At 43.5% G+C, this 14,822-nt stretch overlaps 1 protein-coding gene across 5 annotated transcripts in view; it reads left to right on the top strand.

Annotated features, from left to right (window-relative positions):
• Window positions 1–10,592, top strand: part of LOC116705082 (signal-induced proliferation-associated 1-like protein 2) — an 84,160-nt gene extending 73,568 nt beyond the window's left edge. For 4 of the 5 annotated variants that reach the window (XM_032540935.1, XM_032540933.1, XM_032540931.1 and 1 more), the window contains 6 exons: window positions 303–441; window positions 3,825–4,044; window positions 5,459–5,590; window positions 7,935–8,052; window positions 9,018–9,096; window positions 9,534–10,592. In XM_032540935.1, coding sequence (XP_032396826.1) covers window positions 303–441; window positions 3,825–4,044; window positions 5,459–5,590; window positions 7,935–8,052; window positions 9,018–9,096; window positions 9,534–9,680 — 835 coding nt within the window. In that variant the 3' untranslated portion in view covers window positions 9,681–10,592. The remainder of the gene's footprint in view (window positions 1–302; window positions 442–3,824; window positions 4,045–5,458; window positions 5,591–7,934; window positions 8,053–9,017; window positions 9,097–9,533) is intronic. The other variant, XM_032540934.1, reaches the window with a different exon arrangement.
• Window positions 10,593–14,822: the final 4,230 nt, after the last annotated feature.

The raw sequence follows: 14,822 nt of genomic DNA, 5'->3' as shown, positions 1-14,822 counted from the left end.
CATTCTTCAGTGTCTTTAATCATTGGTTTGGCAGAGTGAGATGGGACAGGGTGGGATTGGTAATAAATTCCCTTCCTGGCTCCCCTCTCCAACCATGTTACCCCAAGTTCACCTGACTAGCATGGAGGCACCTGATGTTGGCATGCTAAGACCGATCTACCTGCACCCTTTTTGTAATACTGACATTCTTTTCCAAATAGCTGGACCAAAGCTGCAGTGGCCCAAAAACTCCCTTGCACAATATGGCTTTCATGACCCTGCTGATGAGCTCTGCTCTTCTGTTTCCTCTGTATGGTCTACAGGCAGCTGTATGCACAGGAGGCCGCCTGCCAGCTCCAAGCTTCTGAGCGCGATGAAAAATCACTCCGGAGACTTTCAAAAGAAGAATACCTTAAAATGATGCTGCCCGACAGCCCTCCAGGAGAAGACCAAAGTCGTAAGGTGAGGTCATCGCAGCTGATTAACTAATAAATTACACAATAATTGGGGTGTTGACGAATCAAACCTGTTGATACTGTGAAGTAATGATAATAATAGCACGATGACATGCCATTGTTAGGATCAACTCCAAACACAAAGGCTATTTTATCATGCCAACTAAGAGACATAGTAGCTACTAGGCCCGAGCCAGAGCAGACAACCTCTCGCTGGGAACCAAGTAGAGCAGGATAAACATCTGCTGCCCATCAGCTGGTCATGCTGCTGAGCACGGCTGATAGGGCCTTGTCTCTCCCGACACAAGACCCTTTCAGTCCCCATTGACTGGCACTGAGTGTTTGGATAATTTCATTTGTAACAAGGTCTGGGTTTGCTCAGTTGGGATATCATGGATTAAAGGCAGGGAGTTGCAGAGAGTGCATCAATGTTTGATGTTCCTCTGTCCTGCAGATTCTATTAATTGCATCTTCAGTCTCCCATCCCCCATCCATTATCTACCAGGAAGAGACCCTGGAGATATACAAATAGGTTATTTTCGGATGTTGCTCAGTCCTAATATAAGTGCACTTCATCCCCACAGAAAGCAGGCATGTCATTTGGCACAGGCAGTTCTTGTCCCTCACACAGAACAGCTTAGTGCACTGATCAGTTTTTCTTGCTGTTGTGCATTGTATAGAATGTAATGCTTACAAGAGAACCAGGCAGCGTCAGTGCCTAAACTAAAAGAAGGTGCATCAGGCCTGCACTGTGAGTTACCTTAATTTGATTATATTTGGTTTCCCACAGATTAAGAAAACACAGTAACCAGTATAAAGGTACACACTGATGTTTGCTTGATTCAAAGAGCAGTGCAGTCTTTGTTGTAATCTCACTATATAGTCTGATTCAGTGTGATAATACATGTGTGGAAGGGCAGTCTGGGGGAGGGATGCATGAAGTTAGGCACAGAGCCAAACACTCCAACCATATACACATCTGATCCCAATAAAAACAAACTGTTCGTCTGTGGGACTGCGTGTTTTCGATATCACCTGCTGGCCCGTAAAGGAATCAAAATACAGTAATGGCAATGTTGCACACCTTGTTGATTTATTGAAAATGTAATACTGTCTGACTTGTTTAACCACCTAAAGGTTAATTTGTGTGTCACTTCCGGTAGCCACCCGATGCCAGTGTTTGTGTTGGTGAGCAGGTGCAGAGAGATTTGTCTTGCCAGCCGCGCTGTCCGCTGAGACGCCCTTCCACAGACAGGCCGACTATTGTGTGGCTGACGTAAAGGAAAGGCCATTCGCAGCTTATTCTCCCACAATGTTCCACTTTTAAACCTCCTGTGGGAAAGAAAAAAAGGCATCTGAATAGGTGGTTGTCCAACACATCCTCCCAAGTGGCACGTCAAAGGGTTTCAGTGCCGTTTTTTTGTTTGATGCGAGCGGTGAGGGGGGAAAAAAAGTCAGGGAAATCAGGAAGAATCTTGGTGGATGTGTCACTGCTGCTTTGACTGATAAGAGTGTTGCTGTTGTGCAAAATAATTCCCATTACAGCTCAAAACAGGGTGAGGGCTGTTGCCAGCTGTGGTAAATTTAGACACACTGAAATAGTTAATAATCTTGCAGGTTTGATTAACACAATATTTTCTGTATAGTGTGCACAGCCGGTTCAGGTAACCAGTACCAAGATATGTTTAGGGAGCCCAGTTTGATGCTGTAGATCTTATAAAAAATGGCTTCTAAAAAAACAACAAGCCCTACTGCAAATGGTTTCATTTGCCGTGACTCCATTTATTGGAACTCTAAATCTGTGCTATTTCTGCTTTACATGAGAGAGCAGCAAATCCTGTTTAAAGTTGTTTTGATGAGCGAGAACCTTATGGGGTCTGATCTTGTAAAGTTGGGTGGGAAAGAGACAACGTTGTTAAGTCAAAGCCTCTAAGATGTTCTTTGGAGGCAGTATGTATGTATGCTGCTTTGAATTATTCCGGTGCACTTTAAAGACGTACTAGATGTTTGTGAAATTTTCCCGGTGGGACTGGTGGGGGATCCGTCTTTGAAAATGGAGATGGCTGGGTGTTGGCTGGTGGGGATCCTAGTCTGGTGTTGGCTACAGCTGGGAAGCCAAAGGCAGACATTTACCCATCTGGCCAACTACTCCCATACCATTTTTGGCTACTTTTGATGTCACTTCTGCGATATCTATGTAACCTAAAAGGGACAATGACGAGTCAGCCTTTGTGGTTTTGTGTGTTTAAGCAGGAGATCCTTTGTCAAAATTCTGACCACAGTCATGAAACTTGATTATCCCTGCAGTGGTATTCTGTGTAATTCGTCCCCTCAGGATGATGCTGCCTTTCAAAGCCTCACTGCTTTTGTGATTGTTCATCCTGACCTTGTGTTGCCTCTTGACCTGTGGGACCTTTGTAATATGAGTGCTATTCTGGAGAGCACACACAACGCAGCAGACACTGTATATAAGTACATTATAGCCACTGGTTTAGTGAGCTGTGTGCCTTTGGTCTTTGGTTTGTAAACAAGCAAACAATAGAACATGGCTTCTAAGTTGTTTTTTTCACAAATACATATATTTTTAATAAAGCTCTGCATTACATTGACTTCTACAGGAGTTCCACTGTGTTTTATTTATCTGTATTGACCATCTCTGGATAACCGTTTGTGTTTTTCAACCCTATTCTCTAAGGCATTTATCTTTAAGTGAACAAAAATCTTTGAAAGTAACCCAGTATGGAATGAGACCGGCAGCCACTAACCAGGCTGTAATGTAACCCAATGAGGCAAATAGGAACCATCAATTTCCATCCAAGTGGGTTGTTTATGCCACTGACAGGCTCAGATTATTATAAGTGTCTGACTGCATTATGGGTAGGTGTAGAAGGTGATGTTATCCTGCCATGCATTTGTGTGCAACTTACTGATGCCATGTCATAACAGCAACTTTAGCTAATAGCATTAGCTTACTTCCGCTCTATTGATCTTTTTCACCTTGTTGTGGCACTTATCACTTGGTCTTCTCTGCCTTCTGTAGTTTCTCACATTAAGCTCAGTGCCTTTTGGCTGCCTCAGTGCTGTGACCCCTGTCACCACCTCCACAAGACCTGTCCCCTGTTGTTCCAACTCTGGCAGACACTGTCCAGCTGTGCTCAATCATCTGCATTTTCCCGAGAGCAAAGACTGTAATTGATTCCTGACACTGCTCCCTGATGTTCCCTCCTTACCCACCCAGCTGCCCGCTCATGTAAACCTGCTGTGCTGAAGAAAAGCAAAGCACGTGGAAGGATGCATACATCGTTGGGGGTTTTGGCGGCCATTCAGCTCCATTGTTTTGCATTGCTGTGACTATTTGTTGACAATCTGTTCTCCTTCCCCCTCTCTCAGGTGTCAGCCGTGGGCAGTTTGTCACCCAGACGCACCCTTTACCGGACGCTATCGGACGAGAGTGTTTGCAGTAACCGTAAGGGTTCATCCTACGCCAGCTCACACAGCTCCATGCTGGACCAAACAATGCCTAATGACATCCTATTCAGCACCACCCCACCTTACCACAGCACCCTGCCTCCTCGCATGATTCACAACCTGGGAGCATCCAACCTACGGAGTAAGTACAGAAAGTGAGACTGTCTTTGCCAGCTGCGAAGAAACCCCCTAGTAATGTGTACAATACTTGATTTCACCAAGAAGCCGCTTTAAAAAACAACAACTCTGCACTGCTCTTATTAAAATACCTCTTAGAGACGTTTAGACCTTCTCTGCATGTTGCTCTCGGAGTATTATTCCTCCTATTTGGCACCAGAGACAAGCCAGGATATAGATACTTGTTTGAAGGGCCACTTGTGTCCTACCAATGTCTTTAGAACAACTGGTGCATACTCCAGAAACACTCATCAATATATCCAACTAATTGGAACCGGGCGAGGCGGCGTGCAACTTGCAAGGGTCCTCTTGCTTCGTCTGCATTAAGCAGACACCTGTCATTGCTGGCTAGTATTCCCATCTCTCCTGTTATCCCAGCATCTACTGAATATGTAGTAGTGATGAGAGGTGAGACGTGCCCTGCCTGCGCCGCAGCAGGTCTTTTGAGACTTTTGACATGAACATGCTTATTTTTTCCATCAGGAGTGTCACAATGTCTGTCATACATTACGTTTCATTCACTCATAAGTTCCTGCCTGCCTCCCCTCTCTGTCCCTCTTGTCTCATTTCCATACCGTCCCTCACCTGTCAACGGCTGCCGTCATTAGATAGAAAATGGCTTTTGGAAAGATGTTTCTCTCTGTGGCCTCTTCTGGCTGTCAACCTGATGGATTCCTAATTGTTTTGAAGAGTAGTTCAGAACACAGGCTCTCTCTTTCCCTTACTGAAACAGCCCAATTTGGTAAACAGTGAATCACTCAAGCTCCAAGACGCTGGGCAAATTGAAAAGAGTGTCAGCATCACCTCAAGCTCTCTCGTCTCTGCTTCTCCACTCATGCTTTTCTAAATGCCTCTCTACAGAATGGGTAGCTTGTTTATTGCATTGCCCGTCTTTCAGGGCTGACAGGGAGGGTGGGAGAGACAGAGGGGAGTGAAAGGAGATATTGATTGAAACATGAAGACATTCACTTAGACAAGTCATTTATTGCCCCTCAGTCAGCGCCTTGCAAGTGCTATGCAGAGAAGGTGATTGAATGTGAGCCTATCGTGCTGTCGCATAAATACGACCCTTTCTTTTGAAAGTGAAATTGTTTGCCACGTTTAGGAGGATGTTATTTTGGTCTATCCAGATTAGAAGTGGACTCAGGTGTAGGATAGTACTTTACTTAAGCTAAGTGGTTTGATGTGCAGGGCTGGATTAAGGTAAAGGCCATCCCTTTTAGTTTGAATAAACCCCTTGCCTTCCCCCCTCTACGCTCTTCCATTCCTCTCCCAACCCCTCTTTTGTGCTCTGATGCAAACTGATGGGTGACTCGGAGATTAGCCCTAAACTCAGGCCAGGCCCAGACACTGATCAGAGTGCCTGCCTGTCTCTGCAGATGAGTTTTGGTTCTCTGACGGTTCCTTGGCGGACAGGTCCAAGTTCAGCGACCCGGGCCTCATGCCCCTCCCAGACACTGCCACAGGCCTGGACTGGTCTCACCTGGTTGACGCAGCACGAGCCTTTGAAGGTAACCAGCCTGGCTGAAGCTGCTGGCACCTTGTGTAACCTCCCCCTCCTCCTAGTGTGTGTCTGCGTGTGTCTGCTTGTGTCTGCGTGTGTCTGCAAGTGCTAGCTCACTTGCATGTGCAGGTTTGTGTGTGTGCTTTGTGTTTGTGTTTCTTCTTGTGTCTGCTAAGGTGCTGTGGGAGGTGACTTGTGGGAATCCGTTTTGCTTTTTGCGCCTCTGCTCTGAGCTACATTGTGATTCCCATCAAGCAATGGATTTAGGAAAAGAAGGAGCTATCATTTTTCAGCACAGACATAGAGCCAATTTTCACACCATAAAGCCAGCGAGTGGCCACTCAGGAAGAGTTCTTACAGCGATGCCTTTTACTATTAAGCTCTGGGGTTGATAGTATGGGGTAATTTCAGCTCCCCTCTTGGCTTTTTGTCCATTAAATCTGAATGCTTTGGAAGATGTTGGATTTTTTTCTTCTACGAAACAAGAGTGACTTCTAGCTCAAAGCAACATATTCTCTCCCTGAAAATTGACATTTTCATTGTTCCAACTGTCTGAATGTCTGTTTTACAGTATTTGCGGTTTCTGTGGACTTTGGAACAAGTAATTTTATGAATCGAGTGCTCAGATAAACTTTTGAGGGCTTACAGTATGTTGACTTTCCAAACAACATAAGAGATATGTTCCTGTCAAAACTGAAATCTGTCTTTACACTCAGTCACACTCTATTCTCAGCGAATTAGCATTGACACATCTCAGCCACTTCATGGTCCGCATCATCACTCCTGTTTCTTTTTCTTTTCTGCTTTAAGTATGTTTGCGAACGCTTTCATGCCAGTGTATTTCCCATCTATCACGTAACATGCCTTGAGTACTTTTTTCCACTTGAACTCTGTCCGACCCTGTGAGCAGCTAGCCGGCAACATAGCACATAACAATTCATTTTGTCACAATTAATGAATCCTCTTTGGAGGTTCTTTTTTGATGCATTTCCTGCTGTATTGCCCGTAGCTTTTCATTTAACAAGAGTGGAATCAGTGGAGATGATGCAGAGTCTGGCTGGCAGCAAGAAGGCAGTTGTCACAGCAGCATGGCTGGCCCAGAAAAGCGTGTAAACTGGAACCTGGATGTCAAGCAGAAAATGGCTCCAGGCTGCTATTGTGCCATATATGTTTAAACCAGCTCCGTTTAGAGCCAGGGCAAAGGAGGTTGCCTGAGAAGTAAAAGCATTTATAGCACTCACAACCTTAATCATGGGAATCCTAAGAGACTGTTGGCTTCCAGCATCCACAAAAACACTGTGCCCTCCTAACTTTTCAAAGCTGAAGCAGATGGAATTATGAATGGCTACAAAAGGCTTTTGGTGTAAACTTTTTTTTTTTTTTGTCAACAAATGAATATGTTTTTTAATGTTCCCTCACAAATACGTACTGCACAATATCTTTCCTCACATAGATTACCATGTGTTCTCTTCAGTGTAATCTGTTTTTTTGTTTTGATTTTAGCCGCTTGTCCAATAAATCTGGACCGCAGGTCATGCAAAAATGACAAGCTGTTTTTTCTGCGCCCGTCACTGCTTTTCTAGAATTTTTTAATCTTTCTGATGCAGCCATCGCATATGAGGAAAATCTTCATTCATATGTAAATTAAAGCTTGGTCTCCCTTTTCCTGCTTCGTCTGAACAACCGACTCCAGGCTCGACCAGCTTTTGTCTTGGAGTGGATTAGTTTTCAATTGGGGGCTAAATTAATGGAAGGGTTTCCTTAATCTTTTCTATGAATATGCAGATCCTCCTATCTTTGGTCTCAGACCAAGGGCTTGAGAGAGAGAAAGTGATTTCTAAAGAAAAGAGCATTACGCTTCAAAACTGAGCAGTCCCCAGGCAGAACATGCCAAGTTTGGGTTTTCCATGGGGCTTTGAGCAAGCTTAAGGGCCTGATATGGTAAAACAAGCATGACTGGTGCCTAACAGCACTCTGGGATCCAGCCCATGATGAGCCAAACAGCTGTCACAGTAAGCTTAGAGGAGCAAGGGTGCCAGAGCAGCACCCAGGGGATGTTCTTTATCTGTGATCGTCTAGAAATGCTCTGTTCACCACCTTGTTTCTTACGGTCTCGCTATAGATCCGTCAGAATGGGAGGACTGCCTTTGGGTTTAAATCAGAACCATTCAGTCATTCATACAAAGCATGAATGAATCGCCCCATCCTGTTAGGAAAGCATGCATGCAAGTGTGTTGTTCTGCTCTATTTTAGTTGCATGTTGACACCATGAAAGGAGTTGCTGGAAACATTTCCTGTTTTTGATATAGAAGGCAGATTATGACCTGTTACGTCACCTGTTCTGTCTCCAGACCAGCGCGTGGCGTCATTCTGCACCATGACGGACATGCAGCGGGCGGAGGCTCTGCAGATCTCAAGAGAGCTGACCAGACGAGTGGTGGAGGCAGAGGGAGCAGCACTGGAAGCAGAGTAGGCTTTACCAACAAACATAAATAAACACACAAGCAATCCAGCGCTCCAGTAGCAAGTAAATAGTTGACTGTTTGCTAAAAAAAAAACGCCCCTGAACAGTGATTGTCCAATCAAAGCTTAGTAAGCATAACTAGGCAAAACAGACCTGTTGCACTTTGGATTTTTCCACTTTGAAGTGGTGTACATGTACTTCTGATAAGAGCAATACTCTCAAGAGTCTGGAGGGTGGTGTCTTTTTATATAACCTATCCAGAGCCAAAAACTCAAGCACGAAAGTGTAAGGAATGAATTAAGCAGTGTTTTTATCTGCGCTGCCCGGCTACTTTACCACTGTCAACAGGTAGTGATCGTTATTTACAACTGCAAGAGGCAAGCCATTAGCTGTCTCCTGTATATTATTATATGGGGTGACCGGTAATAACGTTCACCCAAATCAGCAATAGATAGTGTTACGTTTGCCACACTCCTCCTCCGCTTATTTCTCATCATCAAATTCTTTACTCTGGTTAAAGTGGAGCATCCTGTTTAACAATACATTAAAGCACAAATGTAACCACTGAGTTGCTTGTCTGAAAAAGTTCCAATAGTAAGCATCAAAATTATTAAAGGACTGTTGGAACAAGTAACATTTTTATTGTATTGCACTGTACAAAAGTCCAAAGGCTAGATATTAGCATTAGCTAAAGCTAGCTATCTATATCTGATAAAAGTTAGCTGGCATCAGTCATCTTTTCAGCCGACAGAATCTACGGTTGACTGCTAGAACTGGGAAGGCTGCTGTTGCCATGTGAGGAGAGAAAGATTGACATGCATAGCAACAGTAACTAAATGGGGGCCGGGCTTAGATAAATGTCCATTATTAGCTTCAGCATCCTATTGGAAGCGGTCATTGTGTTCTATATTATGTGATAAATGAGTCTTTCTTGAGTCTTAACAACATCCCATCTTGTGTCCCCCTACAGCGGGCCCCCCTCCACACTAACTGGCAAAGTCAACCAGTTGGAGGTGATCCTCAGGCAGCTGCAGCATGACCTCAGAAAGGTGAGTTCACCTATCAAATGAATTTCCCGATTATGTTTCCGTCACCTTTTTTGCTCTCCTTTTTCCATGTCAGCAAACAGTGCATGTGTGTGTGTCACGCAGCTCAGGAGAATAGACATTGAGTAATGGGTGCCCTGCGGTCCGTGTAATACAAACTCGACTTAATTCAATATCCTGCTTCCTTTCCTCATTGTGTCCCAGCCCAACATTTCCCCACCTCAACTAATGTGCTTAAAATGGAGAAAGGAAGTGCACTTTTATCGGAGCAGGGAAGAGGCTGCTTTGCCATGTTAATGCCTCCCATTTACACAGCGCCGACAACGACAGGCGGATGTTCTTGTAATAGCGGGGCTTTTATCAACCCCTTTTGTATCCATTTAATTTCAAACCATGCCCCGGTGTTGATTGCGTTTGTGTGTTTTTGTGTGTGTGTTCAGGAGAAAGAGGATAAGGCGATGTTGCAGGAGGAGGTGCAGCACCTGAGACAGGACAACATGCGACTGCAGGAGGAGAGCCAGACGGCGGCGGCTCAGCTCAGGAAGTTCACAGAGTGGTTCTTTCACAGCATCGACAAGAAACCCTGAGAGACAGAGAGAGAACTGCAGAAAGAGAGTGGGAGATGACCTTCACTCCTCCTGGGCACCCACTCAACTTCTACTTAAGACTCCCAGATGATCCACAGGCAAACAAACTATAGAACAAACCATTACCAGCCCCCAGAGTAATCAAGACTCTCTTTTTAAAAAGACCCTGCTTAGGAGACTGTAGTGCAGCCCTGTGTGGGGAGACTTGAAATCCTTATCTGGACCTTATTTTTGGGATCCTCCATCTGAAGTGCGGGGCTGTTTCTGAAATTAACCGTTTTCTTTATCCTGGCAAAAGAGACTCTCGGGAAAGCTTCTCATCTCCTGTGCTGGAGAGGATTTGAGAAAGGCAACCCCGGGGGCCCCGCCAGAATCCCTGGGATCTTCTTACAGTAGTGGAATGTAAAGCGCATTTACTGTAGTCAACATATAATCTACCTACGTATGTCACGTCAGTCTACTGTACTGTATGCTCAGCTGTACTGTATCGTACTGCGCACACTGTCACACAGCTGTTTCTGTGCCGGCCTTCATGGACACAGGCATGTAAAGAGGGGAGGAATGTACTGGACATAATGAAGTGGTACTTACTGTCTGCTCGCACCAAGAGGAATCCACATGTGGCGGTCTTGAAACATACAGCGGGGGTGGGAATGAATGTAGCTCAACTGACCCTTTTTTTTCCCGGTTTTCTGTTTCCCAAAGGTTTCACGGTTTTGGTGTTTTGGGCCACTTTCTTTCAATGAATTCCACTTTTTCTTTTCCTCAGTGTTGTAATGTTAGGGTCACATGGCAGTAATTTTGATGTTTAAAGGTGCTTTCCCTACACACATGTTCATCAGTAGTTTCCATTCACTGTCACGATGTCCTAGCAATAATGAAGTGGTAGTTACGAAACTGTTAAAAAAAAAAACCATACAAAAATAATAATAATATGAAGTTAGCACAAACGTGAAGAGTTCCTGTCGAGAAGCAGTTGTACTTGACATGTATTTATAAAACAGGAAGAGACGGTGCCTAAAACTCTTGGTTGTAAATGGATTACTCTTTGCTTTTAATTCTCTTTTATAAGCACATGCCTTGTCTGTGGCTCACTGATCTAAAATTGTGTGTGTGTGTGTGTGTGTGTGTGTGTGTGTGTGTGTGCGTGCGTGCGTCTGTGTCATCACAGCAAAATGTGTTCTTATGCAGTGGTTTCTAGAGCATTAGAGCAAGCGCCAGTGAACCACACTTACAATGCCAAATGTGTTGATTTCTGTACATATCTGCCACAGAAGTGTCTTGTATTTAACACTATTATTTAAGCTTATTTAACCTAAAGTTGTTTATTTTATTAAGGGTATTTGTGTGTTTTTTTTCTGCACTAAGGAGAAATAAAGCTTTGTGTATGTTGTAAAGTGTGTAGCTTGCCAGGGCAAAAAAAAACCTATATATTTAAATATATAAATGATGATTTTGGAGATTCCAACATTTGGATGCTGCTAGATTACAATTTGCTGGTTTGTATGCTTTTAAAAAAAAAAAAATGTCTCTCTCCGTAAACTGTCCCATCCCTGGTGGGACACTGGTTCTTTTTTTTTTTTTTTTTTTTTTTTTTTTTTTTTTTTTTTTTTTTTTTTTTTTTTTTTTAATAAATGTATTGTAAAAAATAATGATTTTATTGTTTTGGGGTTTTTTTTGTGTGTGTGTTTTTAATAGGTTTCTTTTTCTAGCATTCTTAACCAAAAGCAGTGACTTGGCGTTTTTCTGAAGGCTAATCTGATCCTGTAATAGTAAATTAATGGTGTTAAAGGATAGATTCCTGTTGATTTTTCAATGCTGTCTTAAACGTACAATATGTAATTGTCTGCCGCTCGGGGTCTCTCAAACGACACCCGGGCTTTTGATGACGTGGTAAAGTTGCGTAGGATCATGGGAGTTTGTTGTCTTCGTTTTTATACAACCAGCATTGTCGATGAAAATGTATCTGTTCACAGACAAGTCAATGTATTAAAGTTTTATTCACGTTAACGTTTTAGTTACGTCTATTCATGTCATGTCATTTTAACGGATTTAAGCAAAATGGATTGATTTTATTTGGGTTTGAACATTGCCGGAAACATTTGGGATGATAATAATAATAATAATAATGTAACCAAACAAAATATATATCTTAAGTATTGTAATTTTTAGGCATTTTAATGCAGAAATATTACAAGTATATTGCTTTAAAGAAATAGTTTCTCTGTTTTCTTGCCAGTAAATAAAAGGATTGAAACCACTCACCTGGAGCCAGGGGATAGGCTTAGCTTAGCTTAGCTTAGCTTAGCTTAGCTTAGCTTAGCTTAGCAGAAGGACTGGAAGTAGAGGAAAACTGCTAGCCTGACTCTGTTCAAAGAAAGTGTATTTTGTTTATACAAATTAAACAAATGAGATATAATTAGTGAGCTTTAAATGCCCAAAGCAAGACTGTTGCCCCGTTTTCAGACTTCACGCTACACTAAACTTATCAACTTTTCGTCCAGACGTGGCAACAAACTTCTCATCTAGCTTTCTGTAAGACAGCCCATTTTCCATGCCAAACTATTCATTTAACACAATACTTTCATGCCCACGTACTTTAAAAGCGTTATTTGCCGCTGTAACGTTATCCCGTCTCCTCACAAGATTAACAGTCCTTGTACAAAACCAAATTCTTTTAATTAGTGAAATAAAGTGCAGATCTTCCAAAGTTACTATCGCTACACCCCAACTCGGCAAGTAACAGTTCAAAGGAGACTCAAAGAGGAAGTCTTGCACTAAAAGCTTTCTGAAGTATGGAATATAGTAGCTGCTTGATATAGTGAATCTGCCCTTACATGGTCGGCTCTGCACATTTCAGCGAATTCTTTCATCTACCTTTCAATAGAAGTTTTAGAAAAGCGTATTTTTCCAGTGCAACAGCATAGGACAGAAAAACAACAAACTAAATATTGGTAGGATTGTAAAAGTTGCAGATATTTTGACAGAAGGTCCTAAAATTTGGACGCCACTTGAAGCATTACAAATGTAATACATCCACATCTAAGGGGTCTTAGATGTGTCGGAAAGACTAAATCAAAACCGATATCAGAGGAGAGCTCTGCGTTTGTTCACATAGGGGTGGGAAATGAAATGGAAATCAAGATGGAGCTGAGTGGATGTCCTCATCAGCCAACTCCAGGGTTGGACAAAAAGGCAAAGACATCATTTTGGAAAGTACATTCGCTGAGCGCCCGCAGAAGAAGACAAAGATAACAACCTTTTTCTACGAGACTTTTTCATCCTCTATTTTGTAAACAGCAGGTGTGCTAAGTCTTTCCGATAGAAACATGAAACCGTAATGTGTTTGTGACTTGATTCCCTGTGAGTTAGTGTGCTTTAAATAAATGACAGATGTTCCTTTCACCGCGGGGACGGCAAAGGTCTCGCTGAATAATTAATCATAAGCCTTTTTGGGGTGCGGAGAGGAAAAACAATTAAATTTGTTTGCTACTTCCTGCATAAACCTCCAGCCCAGCTGCTGGAGTGTGGTCCAATCTATCGTTTCCTCTCGGGGCTGGTGGGTATGCCGGTGCATTGAACTGTGGGTAGAGCATGGTGTTGCCATGTCTTTTTTTGGGGGATTCATTTTTCCCTCCATTTGGCTCACCTTTAATGCCAGTTGCAGGTTGCTTGTTTTGAATGTTTTTTTGCATCTGTGTTAGCAAAGCGTGTGTGTGTGTGTGTGTGTGTGTGTGTGTGTGTGAGGTTATGAAGCAAATACAGCTTAACCTTCATCCAAGTCTGAGCACTTTGTGGATGAACCAGGAGGTTATAGTACCAGGCAGCCTGTTCTGACCTCCTCCGTCAGGCCAGACCAAAAAAAAAATGCCTGGACGGTCATTTGTGTGATGAGCTCTGGGTTTGGCTCGGAGCAGCGTGCACTGAGATGAGGTAGTTAATCTACATGTGTGAGCGCGGTGCCAGGACAGCAGATGGGAGCTCTCACTGGCACAAGGCAATAGTGTTGCCTGTTTCAGATAGAGGAGGATTCCAGGGTGGGTTTTTGAGGGTACAATCAGGGACTTGACCAGTGACTAAAGAGAGGTACCAAATGACTTTGGCGTCAGGGAAATCTGGAGAAAGCTCCGTGGACGGAGGCCCGGGACAGCAGGAGTGAAAATGAAAGGCGAGCTGCAGCAGAAAAGATGTGTGAGACCAATCAAATACTACAATGACATGTTGATGATTGTATCAGCGGGGCAAAATACGCTGACAAGCAGTAAAGTTAGACCCGATCCAATCAGGTTGAAACTCTCCTCTAACCAGATGGAAGAGCTTATAGCCGCACAAACCATATTGATTTCTAACATTTGACTCTGTCAGCAGTTAAAGGAACGAACGGGAGACTTTCTTCTCGGCTCAGCGGCGACTGTCACCCATCTACGAATCCTGCACAGATTTGGTGCTCATCACACGTGACAGCATGTGACTGGGACACAGTTGTCCCGCTTCCACAGTCCCACAGCAGATGCTCCCCTGCTGTGAGCGCCACCCAAGTCAGGATCACGTTACCCTGAAGAGGGTTCGGTGTGCCCAAAGCACAGCTGGCACAGCACAGAGGGAGGGGGGGAGGGGCTCTATTGACTGTGTGCGCAGGGTCAGCCTGTAGTTACCGCTTGCAAAATATTAAATATCAGTATCAGCTATCATCCCTAAAACAATGGATTAGATTTGGATTAATCTACTCTGCTAGGACTGCAGGGAATTATTCATAAATACCAGATATTGTATTTATGCATTATTCAGAATGGCTGTTGTGTGTAATCCTTGGTTCAATATATTGATACCATAATATATACCAGAAAGTTGGATGTATGATTCATTAAACACTACTCAGGGATTAAGCACTGAGGAAAATCCAACAGGGTTGCCTTTGGTCTTGTCAGACAGTTACAAAGTCTCAATTGTGTTGTGTGCCTGTGAGGCGTAACGGAGGGATTAGCACTCTCACCTGGTCTGCTTATCTGCGCAGCTCATCTTTCCTCTGCAGGCACTTTGAAATTCCCTCTCGCTCACTGGGGAGCTGCATCTTGCAAACAACACAAAAGAAAAGAAAAAGGACAAAAGATTCTTAAAACCAGCAGACAGTCATCCCCCCCC

The sequence above is a fragment of the Etheostoma spectabile genome, chromosome 17 (assembly GCF_008692095.1).
Source record: "Etheostoma spectabile isolate EspeVRDwgs_2016 chromosome 17, UIUC_Espe_1.0, whole genome shotgun sequence".
Classification (NCBI taxonomy): Eukaryota; Metazoa; Chordata; class Actinopteri; order Perciformes; family Percidae; genus Etheostoma; species Etheostoma spectabile.
Note: the sequence above shows the minus strand (reverse complement) of the source record. Positions and strands in the feature narration are given on the sequence as shown.